At 51.4% G+C, this 15,176-nt stretch overlaps 2 protein-coding genes across 2 annotated transcripts in view; one reads left to right on the top strand and one right to left on the bottom strand.

Annotated features, from left to right (window-relative positions):
- The window catches only part of NTN1 (netrin 1), a 117,893-nt gene extending 112,040 nt beyond the window's left edge, over positions 1-5,853 (top strand). The window contains exon 6 of the mRNA XM_067308295.1: positions 5,525-5,853. Within this exon, the coding sequence (XP_067164396.1) occupies positions 5,525-5,853 (329 nt within the window). The remainder of the gene's footprint in view (positions 1-5,524) is intronic.
- Positions 5,854-13,462: 7,609 nt separating this feature from the next.
- The window catches only part of STX8 (syntaxin 8), a 111,504-nt gene continuing 109,790 nt past the window's right edge, over positions 13,463-15,176 (bottom strand). Inside the window, exon 8 of the mRNA XM_067308359.1 lies at positions 13,463-14,582. Coding sequence (XP_067164460.1) covers positions 14,515-14,582 — 68 coding nt within the window. The 3' untranslated portion in view covers positions 13,463-14,514. The remainder of the gene's footprint in view (positions 14,583-15,176) is intronic.

The raw sequence follows: 15,176 nt of genomic DNA, 5'->3' as shown, positions 1-15,176 counted from the left end.
GGGCAAAAGAGAGCGCCGGGCCATGTCGCCCCCGAGGCCAGCCGCGATTAAGGGTCATAAATCTCCGATATTAAACCGGTAGGAAATTGGCAGCCAGGCGCAGGCGAAGCTCACGGCCGTGCGCAAAATAAATTAAAAAAAAAGAAAAAAATCTAATTTTAACACTTTGCTCCAGCGGCAGGAGGAACTGGCCCCTTCCAGCACAGTCCTCCCTACCGCCGGAGCGGCTCGAGCCCAAAGCAGCCCGAGCGCCGGCGTTGCCTTTTACTGACGGTTGGAGCAAAATTCCCACGGGCTCCGCTCTGGCTGTGCGGTGAAAAGCGTCTTGGCCTTTTGGAAACCGTGGGTTTAGAGGGGGGGACGCATGCACGTGCAAAAATGGTCCCAATCCCCCGTTTCCGTGCGTCCTTGGGCGACTCGGCGGCGAAGTCGGGCGCCCCGGCTGCAAGCCCGCCGGCTCCGGTCCTGCTGCCGCCTCGTCCCAAGTGGGGCAGGCGCCGTGACGTGCCCTGTCGCTGCCGACGCCGCGCGGCCCCAGCTCCCGGGCTATCCTGCAAGACGCTCCGGCTTTGCTTGGCGAGCCCAGCCCACGGTCCCCTTCGGCAGGGAAAAGCTCGAAAACAGGAAATTTGACACAACCCCCCCCCCCAAAGTAAATTAAAAAAAAAAAAAACAAAAAAACACCCACAACTGATTATTTTCTTTAAGCCTCATTATTTTTATGGCAATCTCATGATTTTTTGGGACCTTGACTCATGGTCTCCGAATGCTGCGGGGGGGGGGGGAATACTGCTTTTATTTAAGCCTTTATGCTGCTGCCCTCAAATATGTTGTTTTGAGGGTTTTGGGGCTGTTTTCTTTTTAAATCAAATCATCTCCCCCCACACACGCACACCGCCTTTCATCTGCAACTTCAAGTCCTCAGGTCTTGCGGCTGGAGGCTCCCGGCCAAACGCCCGGAGCAGCCCGGCAGCGCCGGGGGCCGCAAGCAGAGCGGGCCGGGGCAGCCTGCGGGCGCCGGGACCCTCCACCCCGCCAGGCCCGGGGCGGCTTTGCTCGCGGCCGGGCGAACCCCCGCGGCCGGGCGACCGCGCGCGCGGGGCCCTCCCGCCGCCCCGGGAAGCAGCGGGCGAGGGAAGGCTTCACGCGTGGCCCGCAGCAAAGCCACGTTTGGGCTGCGGGGTCCCAGCTGCCCCTCCAGCGCCGGCCCCAGCCGGACCCGCGGAGGAACCAGACCCCCGCGAAGCCAGGGGAGCTTCAGCCTCGGCCCCGAGCGAGGTTCACGCTGCCCACGGTCACCCGGCGCCAGGAACCCGGCGGTGTTTGGGTGCTGAAGGAGGCAGCTGGTCAGCTGGGGGATTTCTCAAAAGCACTTCATGAAAAAAAAAACAGCCCCGAAATGCCCTAAAAAGCAAGGAATCCAGACAGCTCAGGTGCTTCCAAAAAAATCCTCCCGGCACCTCTCCGCATCCTTGGGAGAGGATGGGCACGATGAAGAGCCTTGCCTCCAGAAACGCTCAGGCCACGTTCACGGGTCAGCTTCAGCTCTGAGGTGACCGAAGCTTCTCTGAAGGTGCTTGAAGTCCCCTCTGCCCCTGCTGCGCTCGGGGTTCGGGCAGCAAACCTGGGCAAAAAGGGCTGCGTTTTTCTGTCCTCCGACCGCAGAGAAGCCCAGGTGCAGCAGAGACGCTCGGCCCGCGCGACCAGCGACCGGAGGAAGCCGGACCTGAAGGGCCACTTCTTTCCCTTTGGCTCTGGGGAAACCACGTGTCCTAGATGCAGAGTTAGGACATAAAACTTGCTGTCAATGAACGCAGCTGCGGCGGTGCCAGCCAAGCCTTCACCTAAGCTTTCACTCCTTCCACTTCATTAATAAAGGGGAAAAAAAAAAAAGGGACGGGGCCTTGACATCAAAAAAATACAGACTGTGTATTTTAGACCAGAGTTTCCTGTAACCACCTCTCTCCAGTTCCTTCTCATTCATTTTCTCCATTTTGTCAGTGCGGACCAAGGCAGGTCAAAGGTTTAAGCTTTTTTGGAAAGATTTGTTTCCAAAAAAAAAAAAAAATTGGCTAATCTGCACATTTTGTTACCTTCACACCAGACTGGGAAATACGTGGTCAGAGCTTAGGGTTGTGTGTTTTTTTCTTTTCTTTCTTTTTTTTTTAATGAAAGCATCTGGCATCCATGACACGCTCTGAAAAAAATACATGTATTTTGCAATGTGTTAAAAAGTATTGCTGGGCTGAGCAGCTCTGTTTCCCCTGCTCTTTCAGAGCTTGAAATCAGTTTGAACATTGCGGCTTTAAAACAATGGTGATGCTACTCCACTGTTAATTCAGCAGGGTAAAATTTGGTTGTCACTAAGGCAGATCTGAGAATTTTCTGGGTTTTGTCTGTTTGGCTGAGATTTCTTCTCCTTCTGGCAATTTATGTAACTAAGACTGCACCCATCTGGGCCTGACATGGGCCGAGGTTAATCTTTGAGGCAGACAGGTGGGCAGAAAGGGTACGTTATAGATCCCAAGGCATAGAAGGTAAGGGGAAAAAAAAAAGGAGAAAAGGCTTGAAGACTCAGTCAAAAAGTGTTTTGTGGTTGAACTACAGAGGCAGGTCAGAAAACGGAAAATGCAGCATGACTACATCTTCCGCACGCGCCAGCCCGCAGCGTTCATGGAGCGATTTCTCTTTACTTTGTCTCCTGTCCAGTGCTGGAACTTCCACTGGGTTTTTTCTCCCCCTCTGTCTGATTTTATTGATTCCTCTCATCTCACAATTAGCAAATAAACACGAGGTCTGTATCATCACTTCCCAATGAATCTATTTTCCTGGAAACCAATTTTAGGGAGGAGAAAAGTGTTTATCCTCTCCAAAGGAAGTCAAGGAGAAGTAATCTCAGCTGATAGCTGCCCCCAGCCTCTTCTTCCTTCTCTGTGCTGTTTGACTGACATCTGTCAGAAAAAAGTGCATAAACGTGGCAGAAGATGCCTCCAGACTTATCTCTGGTTCCTCGTCACACCGCGTGGCCAAATGCTTGGTTTTCTTCTCTCTGTGTGTTTTGAACCTGAGTCCACAACACAGACATCTTTATGACTGGGGCTCCAACTGCAGTTCACGTCATGACCTCCAGCCACAGCAGCTGCTGAATGCCCAGGCTCTGCTCTGCAGCAGGGCACCCAACCACAGCTCGTCACTCGCTCCCCTTTGCCCCAAAATGGCATGAGGCAGATGGGATGAGGACCAGGAGTTTCAGAGGTTGTTGGAGCTTTTGCGTGCTTCAGCCTCAGGGAGGTTGGTGTGACACATGGAGAGGTCTCCTCATGAGACGCACATACCTGGAACATCACCCAGGAAGATCACAGCAATGACCGGCCAGAGGGATGGTTGGGAGGCATGGATATGATGCAGTGCCCAAGGAAGCAGCCCCATGGAGGAGGGAGAGGAGGACAGCTGGTGGATGTCACCAAGCCATGTGGAGTCTGACATGCAGGAGGCATATCTTCATCGGGGAGGTCCCTGCACAGCCAGCTCCCTGGAGGATGTGCCTGAGCAGACGCCAGGAGAAGACAACCAGGCATCTGCAAGCATACCATGATGATGCCTAAAGTCTTGTAAAAAGACAGGGAGCCTTGTGACTCCATAGCCTGCTCAGGACCAACCTGGACCACAGCCCTGGTGCTGACCCACAGGACAAAACCATGGGAGCTCCAGGGTCTTCTGAAATCATACATGAGCTGAGTTGTCCCCTTGAGTGCTTCACCCCATGGGAGGACATTGGAAGCAAACCAGTGTCTGTCACCATCTCATCTCTGCAACTTCTTTGCAGAAGATACCGAGAAGTGTCCTCTCCTGCCTCGATCACCATGCAAAGTCACCTCTTTGCACTGGCTCAGCAGTACAGAAACATGTGATAGCTCTATTTCCCCTCTTATAAATCCTTTTGTAGGTTTGAATAGGCTCAATATAGATGACTTTGATTTTGGATAGTGGTAACATGTCTGTAGGATCACACCTATTCCTCAGTTCACTACGTGACCATCTTGTACTGCTGGTGGGAGGTGTCCAAGACCACTTTTCTGTTACCTTGTCTGTGGTCAGTGCCAAACACGGCTGGCTCTGGAGATGAAAGGTGGATGTCCCAAAGAAACACATGTTCCGGAAACATTCCAGAAGAACAGAGCAGTCAAGAAACCAGAAATCATTCCTGATGAGCAGGACCCAGCTGCGTATCCATACTCAACCATGGCTGCAGAATCATCCTCCATAGGGAGGGGCCTGCTCAGATGCTGGGTGCTCACAGAGAGCTCAGCGCAGCTCATTCCTTACGCTGGCCCCAGGAAGATGTGCTGGAGGCCTTAACAGATCTTTCCTACCTCCAACTGCCAAATGCTTGGAGATAAGGGCCAGTCCCAGCATTCTGCTCCAGATTTTGGCTCTCCCTCTTGAGGCTGCTTTAGGGTCGTGGTGTAGATGTGTCCAGTTGCCCCTCTGGCGAGGAAGAGAGAGAGGAAGGCGGGAGGGACTGGCCATGCAGAAACTTTTCCTCTTGCTGAAGCACACAGTGCTCTCCAGACTCAGGAATTGCTCTGGGTCATGCTCTAGCATCTGAGTCTCCCTGGCTGGAGTTAGCACATGTGTCAGGAAGAAAGCTCTTCCCAGGTCCTGACAGTGCAAGCCAGGGTTTTAACACCATAGATCAGGGCCAGCGTCTGGTTTCTGTCCTTACCGCAATGCACACCTTGTGCACAGAGCCTTTGCCCTGCACTTTGGCCACTACTCAGCCTGAAGGCACACATTTTCCCTGGGTTTATTAGTTTTCCACTTTCATCTGTGCTTGTTGCTTTAAGGAAAAAGGCAGATTTTAGCACCGCAGTGACCTTATGGCATACATGAACCTGACTGGTTTTTAAAGATTTTTTTATATCACTGAAGAGTGAGCCACACAAATGGCTCCGGGGAACTGCTCCGTCTGTGTTTGCTTCATAGTTACGTCCTGAAGGTCCCTGGGAGATGGATGGGCCCTCCCGAGGACACCAATAGGAGAAAGAGGCAATTCTCCACCCCATGACTCAGGGTAGCCCTGCATCATTCACGCAGGCCCTAGCACAAGGAATGAATTGGGCCCTAACATATTGCCACTCCCAGCTTCCCCTCTCCTCCTGGGGGTCCTCCTGCCTGCACAGCCCAAGGGATAACTGGGCCCTGCTCATCTGGGAACAAGAGGGCCTCCTCCTTGGCAGCAGAGCTGGAGAGCACCTTCCATGCCCACTGTGGTTTCAGTATCTTTGCTGAGACCTTCTGCCATCAGCACTGGCTACTTTGTTCTTGGACGAAAGCCCTGGAGACAAAACTAGTTTCAGTGCAACCACCACTAGACTGGCCCATGGTTGCTCCCTGCCAAATTGGGCTCTGGAGACAGAAATCCCTTTCCTCACACACACTATTAGATAGGACTTTACATTCATTTTCTTCTCACTAGCCCAAACCATAACATCTTTTCCTCTCTTGCCTTGGCTTTTTCCAGCTGTTCAGATCCACATCCTGAAAGCGGAAAGAAATGCCGACTGGTGGAAGTTCACGGTCAATATCATCTCCGTCTACAAACAAGGGAGCAACCGGATACGGCGCGGAGACCAGACCCTGTGGATCCACTCCAAGGACATAGCGTGCAAGTGCCCCAAAATCAAGCCCATGAAGAAGTATTTGCTGCTGGGCAACAACGAGGACTCTCCTGACCAGAGTGGCATCATTGCAGACAAAACCAGCCTGGTGATACAGTGGCGGGATACATGGGCTCGGCGGCTCAGGAAGTTCCAGCAACGGGAGAAGAAGGGGAAGTGTAAGAAAGCCTAAAGGAAAAGAAGGCAATGGAGCGCATGAGCGAGCGAGTGAGAGACTGACTGTGCATGCTGCTTTGTGTAGAACCTGGAGCGGATAGGGCCTGGGATTAGGGACTTTGGGAAGGAAGTCGCGTTGCAGTTTGTGTGTGTCGGGGCGGGCTGGGTGGGGGGGACAGCCGGGAATCACGTCTGTGGGACTGCCAAGTTTGCACCTCATATTACAGGAGGGAAAAAAAAAAATCACACACATGAGAATAAAACGAACCATTGCAAGAGGAGGGTGGGTGTGGGCACGCAGCATCTCAACCGCGGTGGGAGCGCGAGCAGTTCCCAGTGCCCCCTAGCTTCTTTCTGCCCCATTCGCTGAAGAAATCAGAGACACCAAACTGCCTTAAAACCGCTAACGTCTGCTAGTTCCAAAGCATAGACACAGGAACGATCAAGCCTGTAAGAAACTAATCAACGGCAACGCTGGAAATTAACCCCCCTCCCCAAAATACATATTCTCAGCTTAGATTGAATGAGACAGTTATCGTAGAGGAAACTAAACAGAGACTCACCACTGAGGACAGATCTGAGGATCAACTAATATAGGTTATTTAAAGACTCTTCAGTGTATGATAGCCGTAACGATCACCCGCTGTACAGTACCTAAGAGACAGGACGAGGTCTCCAGCCGTATTGATGTGCCGATCCTGTAGCACCAGGTTAGCCAACCGTACGCACAAAATGGTGCAAAAGAAGAGACCACATTAGTTAGCGACTTCCACATGGGCATAACTCGGGGAACAATTCCCTGCTTCAGTCCCCATTTTTCCAAGGAGAGCTGCACGCTGCTGCACACCGGCCACTCGTTGCAACACATGCACCGAAGGAGCTTGAGCCCATGGGACACCCCAGTCCCCCTCCAATTCACAGTCAAGTTAATAATCAGGATCCCCAGGGAAGCACTCAGACTTTGCAGAAAAGTTGGCCTCCAATTCCCATAGGTGCCCTGGAAAATCTCACCCTTAATGTAACCACAATCTCTGAGTCTCCACTCTGGCCATCCCTGAGATTGTCCTTCATGGGTTTGGTCCTTTCTTCAGCCATCAACAAACTGAGGACCCCTCAGAATGGAAATCCATGCAGAAGATACTGAAGTCCTGGACGGCAGTAGTTTCACTTCCAAACTCAGCCAGCTTTCCTCAAAGTAGCCCAGCCTGGCCCTTGCTCCCTCAGCCTGGCCAGTCCTTCCAGCTTCCCACGTCCCTGCATGAGGTAGCCAGCCCTCACTTCCATGGTGGAGTGGGACAGCGGGTGCCAAGCTCCTGCTGGCTCTTGGGGCTGTCCCCACGGGCAGCAGGACCAGAACAGAGGTCCACGTCTTTGGCTGCATTACAGCCTGTACAGGTTAGAGAGACCAGCCCCAAGGGAATTGGTCCCCACTGGGGACCAGATGAGCGAGATTTGACCCATCTAGAGCTCCCCCCGAAACTGGATCTTCCACTGGAGGTGAAAAAAGCAAATCTACCAGCAGAAAATGTAATTCCTTATCTCTAATCCCAATGAACTGGGAAGGCAGGGACTGCCCTCGCCTCCGTCTCACCCCCTGTGAACCAGCAACTGAGGGTGGGAGCAGCTTTCCCCAGGGCACTTTAGCGGCAGACCTGGCTCTTGGTTTTTTTGTCGCCAGAAAAAGACAGGTCAGTGCTGCTTTGCCTCGCCAGGGTGGCAGGCCCTTCCACTTCCACATCGGTCCATAAAAAGCAGGGGAATTCTGAGTTCACCTAATCAATGGAGGCAGGCAATAGCTGGGGCGGAAATGCAGGGAGGGCAGTCCAGGTACCTGGATGAGAAGCAAACACTAGTCGCTATGAAAAGCAAAACCTCCCTGATATTTTTTCCTTTTAGGAAACTTGGAAACATCTATTTTATGACATTTTCCAGTGCTTTTGCCTTGTTTTATAGCAATTGACAATATTTATATAATGACATAAACTACCATAAAGCGAGGCAGCCATGTAAATAGGTGTAAAGTGGAGGGCTCCCAGGGAAGCACAACCCAGCACTGGGCTGCTGGGAGACATGGCACGAAGGGGACCGAGTACTGCTGAGCCTCCCCCAAAACCACAAGGGCCCTCAGAGATGAGTTTGGACACTAGGATTGAAATCCCATTCTGGACACCAAGCAATCCACCAAGTCACAGTTTTCTCTCTAATCCTTTCTTGCTCAGAACAGACTAATTTCACCTCAGTTTAGAGCCCAAGAAGAGTCAACAGTTTTATAGGCAGGAGAATGCATGCGCCCAAGTCACTGAAGGGCTTCCAAAAGATGAAATCTGACCTTAAGTGTCTCAACGGAGACTTAAAGCCACAAAGCTTGGCTAGGCAGCTCTCCTCCAGCTAGAACTGACCGATGCTAGGTAGAGTCTGTGCCAGCTGGAGACAGCTTGTCCTCAATTAGCCAAGGTGCCCTCAAACCACAGGTGCCCCACAAGCCCAAGGTCCCTTCAGCCTGCGCTGGTTGTATGGACTCTCGCAGGTCCGCTCCACGGACACCCGCAAGGCTCGTTCAGATGGACAACCACCTTCCAAACAAACCATGAGGAACCCAGCAGAGCAACATGGGGAAACGCAGTGAGGAACACAGAGGAAACACATGGAGCGTATGTCCTTAGGCAAATAAAATGCAATTTCTTTTGAATGGCCTAAAAACAACCGGACCCAACCCAAAGTCCGTTCTCCCAAGGCCTTCAGCACCCTCCTGCACAGGGAAGGCAAGGCTGTGGAAGCCGGGGGACTCAGGATCTACCCATACCCGGACACCAAACGTTCTCCGACTCCCTCTTCTAAGCACATGTGGCCGAGCACTGCCACCACCCCCCAGCACAGCCTCGACACCCACCAACACCCACAGCAACAGAGACAAGCCCCAGCCCTCTAACCGATTTCCTCATTTTGGGAAGATGCAGAAGAAACTCCAACCACTTCAAGCAGGCAATCGTCCACCTTGCCAAGCTGCCAGAGCCCAGGGACCCTCCAGGCACTAACAGAAATCAATACATGGGAAGAAAATCAAGGTGCTTGTACAGTTAGCACGAGATGTAAAACAAATTAGAGCTCAGAGAATCTATTGTAACCAGAGTGACTATTGCAGATGTAAAGCCCCCCCCCCCCCCCAGCCCCAGCCCACCAGGACCCCGTTCTTTGATCATTGTTGGAGTTTTGTGCTTTCCAACCAGTTTAGAGAAGCTCCTTCACTCTGTCCATGGTTAACCAGCGCCTCTGGTAACACCAACCTGCACCAACGGCTGGCGTAGCCCATTCACAACCGTAATCCTCCTGGGTAAGGCAGAGCAGTCCCGTTTTCGGGATGTCTGGGGAAGCAAGTCTTCCTTGCAGCCACCTCGGGACACCTCCTTTTGGGGGGAACTCTGGCCTGTCACCCAAGCAGGATTAAGATGTCACCCTTGAACATCACCCTCCACAGCCAGGGCTGCTGCTCTGTTGGAGGTAAGCACTAGGGCAACTACGTTATAACCACTGAGGAATCAAGGCGTCCATCCGTCCTCCCAAGATGCCCCCAATTCAGTGGCTGCGGCCAGCAAAGTCGCCTGCTGTGCTCCTGGAGAGCCACAGGCCTCGCCAACGTGTCCCCCGCCACGAAAAGCAGCTGTCCCACGGCACGAGGAGGCGAGAAACCCCGGCGAAAGGGGGCCCAGCTCCCCGGTGGCACGGGGATGGGATGGGACACGGGGTCTGCAACTAACCCCAGGATGCGAGGGCCACCAGCGCGCAGCCTCGCAGCAGAGTCGGAAACCCGAGGTGCCGGTGGGAACCGTAACAGAGCTCGTAACAGGGTAAAAGGGCTGCGGCGCCTTCGAAGCGAGTTCGGAAAGCAGCTGAAATGCCAAAACAATCATCACTCGACGGTAGCACCTGACAGAAGTCGTTCCGTCTCGTTTTTGTTCGTTTCGTCGTGTCCGTCCCCCCTCCCCGCACACCCACCTCGTCTCCCGTTACGCAGCCCCGTCGCCAAACCTGTGTTCGTTCTTTTTTTTTTTTTTAATTTTTATTTCTGTTAATATCTTGAATTGTAAATGTTGTTTAGTTATGACCATTGCATACTGCTTTGGGCGATGTTTCTTTACAATGCATACTAATATATTATGGTTATTATATATGAATATATTTAATGACACGTGAAAAAGTTGTGGATTTTCTTATCGTTTTTCCGAGGTTTTTTTTTTCCCCCCATTTGTTTGTTCGTTCGTTCGTTTTGTTAGATTGGCTGTAATTGAACCAGAAGGAGCTTGTAACTGTTCAGCACCCACTCGGTAGAACTAAAGTCAGAAACCAGTTGAATAAACTCTTGTAAACCATAACGAGCTCCAGCGGTCTCTGCTTCCTCCCACGCCAAGCCCAAGGGACGGGGACCTGCTCCGGCAAAGCCAGGGGTGCTCCATGTCCTCGGCAGGGTGGTGGAGGTCTCCCCTTTGCCTCCCACCCCACATCCCAGAAGGTGCCTGCAAAGTCACCATTTGCAGGAGCCCCGGGCAGGCAGGGAACGAGGGGACACCGTTGGGAGCAGATCTTCCAACCCAATGGCCAAAGCCAAGCTCTGCTGGTTGCAGCTCCTGGCTGGGCTGGTTATCAGCGCGGTCCCCTTTCCGCTCCCGTGGCCTCCCAAAGGCTCTGGCGCGATGGATTTTTAAGCCACACGGTCAGCAAAGGCGAGAGCAGCGGGGAGGGCAGAGCCAGCCCGGGCTCCATCTCCAGACACTCGTCCAGCTCACAAGGGGCATCGCTAGCCCCAATGCCTGGAAGCGGCCGGCACTTGAGACCAGGCAAAGATTAATGTTAAAAGACGAGCTAGAAAGCCTGTGGTAGAGGAACCGAGGAGGCAAAACGCTTCCAGAGGGAAAAACACAGGCAAAAGGTCCTGCAAAAGGGCGGAGGGGTCAGCCTGCGTGACCCACGCTCTTAACGTCTCTGAGAATTTATTAATTCGAAAACATCGTGGAGGTCAGAAATCTCAGATCTTTATTGCAGCGACAAATGGGGCAGAAGTGCCCCCGCCTCCGCTCCGGAGCTCCGGCCTGCAGCTTTGCGGAGAAAGCAAACGGATTTCCCACATCGCTCCGGCTTTTATTCCTCTCGGCACACAGCCGCCGGTCCGAACGCCGCGGCGGCCGCTCGGGGAGGGGGGTAAAGTGGCCTGTTCCCAGCCGAGGGCTGCGCGCGGAGCGCCTGCTCCCACCGGGCCCCGCCGCAGCGATCCTGCCGCTCGCCCACCCGGCAAAGCGGCCGGCTTCCTCCGGAGAAGACGTAGCAACTGGAAATGCATAAACTCCAGAGCACGTTCTCATTCGACAGAAATAAAGCAGAAGGAAGGGAAGGCGAAGCCCAGGACGCCTCTCCGGGGCGCGCGAATGGGACGAGCAAGACCTTGGCTGGCGAAGCCCGGCACGGGTATGCGTCTTTAGCAGCCCCGGCGAGCGGTTTCGGCGCGCAGCTTGAGCGCCGTTTGCCCCATGCCTGGAAATCAGAGCGACCCCCACCAAATTGCAAATGCAGCGGACTCCAATTAGCCGTGCTTTTCGCCCTCGCTTGCTCGGGAACAATAACGAACCGCTCGGACATTTTAACCTTCCCTTTTCTTTTGCGGAGCAGCAAAACAGAAAAAGGTTTTCACACACGTCCGAGCGCTGCCAAATCCGCTTCTTTTTAATAAAAGTCCTCACCCACATGACACATTAAATGTTACCTAAAGGGCAAATCTAAGAATCTCTTTGCTGGATACTTCAGCAGAGCAACTCCTTGCGTTTCTACCTTTCCCATGCACGGACAGCAAAAATGTGTTTGAGGATGCAACAAATCAGAAAACGTCTTTTTTAAAGCCTCTCTCCGAGCACAGTCCCTGTGTCACACTGATCAGGATAATTTATGCATCCACTCTGCACGCCCTGGGAATTCAAACAAGATCTTAATTCCCTCCGTAAACTACAGCTTTAATTAGAAGCCAAAGTCCGTATTCCCATCTCTGTAAATGGCCCGGTATTCTCCTGCTGTCACTGAAGATGCACGAGGCTGCACTGGAGCAGGGAGAGTGCAATCGCGCTGCAGGGCTCGCACAAAAAGCCTCCTAATGAGAAACAATTCCGGGCAGATTTTCCAGCTTGGTTCCTCCGCACAAGCCCTGCTGGAACGCACGAGTTTTGAACACATCTCCAAAGCCGCACGCTGCTTGTTTCCAGCTGGAGCAGCTTTGCTTGAAGCTTCATTTCTACTTGGAGATCAAGCAATAAAATAATCAAAAACCTGTTGTGTCCTTTTGAAAACCACCGCGAGAAAGTAAAACTGTCTTTTTTTCTTTTTTTTCCCCCTCCTCCTTTGAAGGTTGTAATATGAAGCATCTTTCCAAGCAAAAGCAAGCAAACAGGCACAGCCTGAACAACCGGGACTGAACCGGACTTTTCAAGGCTTCGAGAAAGATTTTCTCCAGCAAAGCAGAACGGAGACCCAGGAAAGCACTCTGCTCCTCCCCAGCAATGAGCATCATTTCTTTTGCTTAGCAGGCAGGAATGCGATATCCAGTTAGCTACCAAAAAGCACAGGCCCAGATTTCCCACCTTTAAACACCAAATATGGATGCTGAAGTCAGTAGCACGCAATCAGCCTTGCCCTCAGATTTCAAATCCCCTCTAAAGGTGCTGGTGTCCCCTCCAACTGCTCACTTAGGTACTGAGCAGCAGAAGGCAGGATTGGGCCCTCGCCCAGAGCACTCTCTGAAGCCCACGACCCACGCCATGAGGTACGGCTGTACTTACTGGGCTTTTTCTCTTTTACTTGGCACATTAAAAGCTTGCTTGATGATTTGGTCAGCTGAGATTACTCCACCAAGCCCCTTTCCACCTATCCTGTGCCTCTCCCAGGAGCACACAGAAGGGAAAGGATAATGTGATGGTGCTTTTCAGCTCTGGGGTACAGCTCCTACCCTTAATGATTGAACCCCCACCCTGTCTGGCAGGGTACAGGTGCATCCAGCCTCTAGAAGCACCTTCATCCTGCAAAACCCAAGCCTCTCCCATCATAACCCACAGTCATTTCCACCTCAGATCCTGAAGAGACTCAGTTAAAACCTCATCTCCACCCAATGCTTGTGGTAGGCTCCAAGGAGAAGCTTAACAAGAAAAATTTTGCATTCCAATCTGCAGATCTCCAAGAGGAGGTCAGTACTGGAGAGTCTCAACTGATAGATGGAGAGACTGAGCACAGGAGAGCAAAATGACTTAGCTAGTGCCACTCAAAAGAGCCAAAAGAGCCCGGGTTTCCCAGCTCCCAGACCAGCATTGGACCCACTAGACATGTGTTGCCATCACCAGCTGTGGAGGGAAGGGATAGAGAATAACTAGTGCCAGGAGCCAGTTCAGAGCTCTGGAAACACATACTCCATCACCGCGGGTAAGGACCAGCCCAGGGCTGGCCATCATCACAGGCACATAAGGAAAGGTAGGTCAAGAAACACAGGACGTCTGATAGGAACCATTTTTTCCTCTTCCCCAAATCAGCTCTTAGGACATGGAAGCATTACAGATCATTAACACACACCGTGAGACAACAGGCAACAACAAAAATCATACAGATAAATTGTATATAAACGGTTCAGCTTTTATTCAATGTTGTTATTGCTTGCTCTATCAACCTGACAATCAAATTGGCGCATATAACAAAATAATGATTTTTTTGGCCAGAAGTGAGCGTTCGATACTTCTTTTTTTGTTAGTTTTTAAATAGTTACATTTTCTTTTCGGCGTTAACGGTTCGTGAAAAATTATAAAAGAAAGAGATCTCAATCACCGAGATTAGTACATCAATACTAGCGCATCTCCTGCAGCTAGCCGGCTGCGGAAAGCCTGCCCCAGAGCAAGGCAGAGCACACAGAGACGCTCCTGCCTTATGAGCGCATTTTGGGCAACGCTTTCCGCTCTTACGCACCTGGCTGCGTTTAAGACCCACTGCTGTTTACATTTCTATCTGTGGAGATCAACACTGATAATTCTCCCACAACAGCCAAGACTGACTCATTCGTGACTGTTTTTGTGCAGTTCATCTGAGTTCCTATACCCTGGTCATCAGGCTTTTCACTTTAGGGCTACACGTGCTCTCTGGTTTTCCATCTTGATGGAGTCTATAGACATGCATTGCTTAAAACATTTATTCCTTGGGAAATGTAAGAATCCTCATTCCAAAGACAGGTGTCAGAAAGCATAGGAACTCCACTTATGCACCCCCAAACCCCCGTATTATCAGCTGACAGTATTTTAAAACCCTCAAGACGACCAACCATTCAACAGAAGAAAGAGTGGGCCAGGCAGACAGCACCCCAATATGATCACTTGCTTAGATGTGGATGCACTGAGAAATATATTTATTCTACAGGCAAGTGTATCCTCCCGAAATACTAAACCAAGGTAGGAAGAGAGTCCTTCTCAAGTTCACATCCTCCAGTCATGCAGCACTCTTCAGCCGTGCCCTGAATGAGGGAACGGATGTCTGTCGGACACAGCTTCATTCTAATACTGGTGAGTTTATTTAAAACACGGAAAGTCTTTGCACAAAGTTGGTCTCTTCTCTGGAGTCCTCCACGCTCAGCTGTTGAACAGCAGCTCGAATGGGCCCCATATTTGCATTATTCTGTTGGCCAGACGGCAACCACAGCAATCGCAATCAGCAGCAAGACAATCACCACCAGCATTCCTAGAAAAGATGAAACAACACGAAGGTCACTGCCTTCAGCTTTTACAATTGGTCTTTTGCAATTAAATTCTTCCTCTGAGACTTGCTCCTCCTCCCATCTGAAACAGATTTTCTTCCACGTTCACTGCGTGAGAGCCCTTTCGTACAGCCCCTCTCACCAGACCCTCGCACATTAATTACCTGTACAGCAACATGAACACAGAAGTCACATTGGTAGAGCAGTTATTCCTTCGAATATTGACCTTCAAACTAGTTTTGTGAATTTTGTGCTTGTAGGTTATCTTCCAAGCTGAACATCTGCCTTGTGAAGATTAAAGGATATGTTTAACTCTTACTAATATCACTGTAAGGCTAGTTAAGCTTTTCTAGGATCCCTCTATACCATCCCACTGGGCAAAGGATTATTCAGAAGGAAATCCAAATTGCATCAGGAAATTGCTTCCAATACAAACCACTCCTGCTTTAAGACAAAACCATCTGCAAAGCAAAAAACAGTGCTTTTGTGTATGTACCTGACTTTGGAAAATGAATGTCAAACAACATTAAGAAGAGTCTACTAGCGCTCTGCCAAATCACGCAGCACGCAAGCTCTGT

This window comes from Apteryx mantelli, chromosome 19 (genome assembly GCF_036417845.1).
Source record: "Apteryx mantelli isolate bAptMan1 chromosome 19, bAptMan1.hap1, whole genome shotgun sequence".
Classification (NCBI taxonomy): Eukaryota; Metazoa; Chordata; class Aves; order Apterygiformes; family Apterygidae; genus Apteryx; species Apteryx mantelli.
Note: the sequence above shows the minus strand (reverse complement) of the source record. Positions and strands in the feature narration are given on the sequence as shown.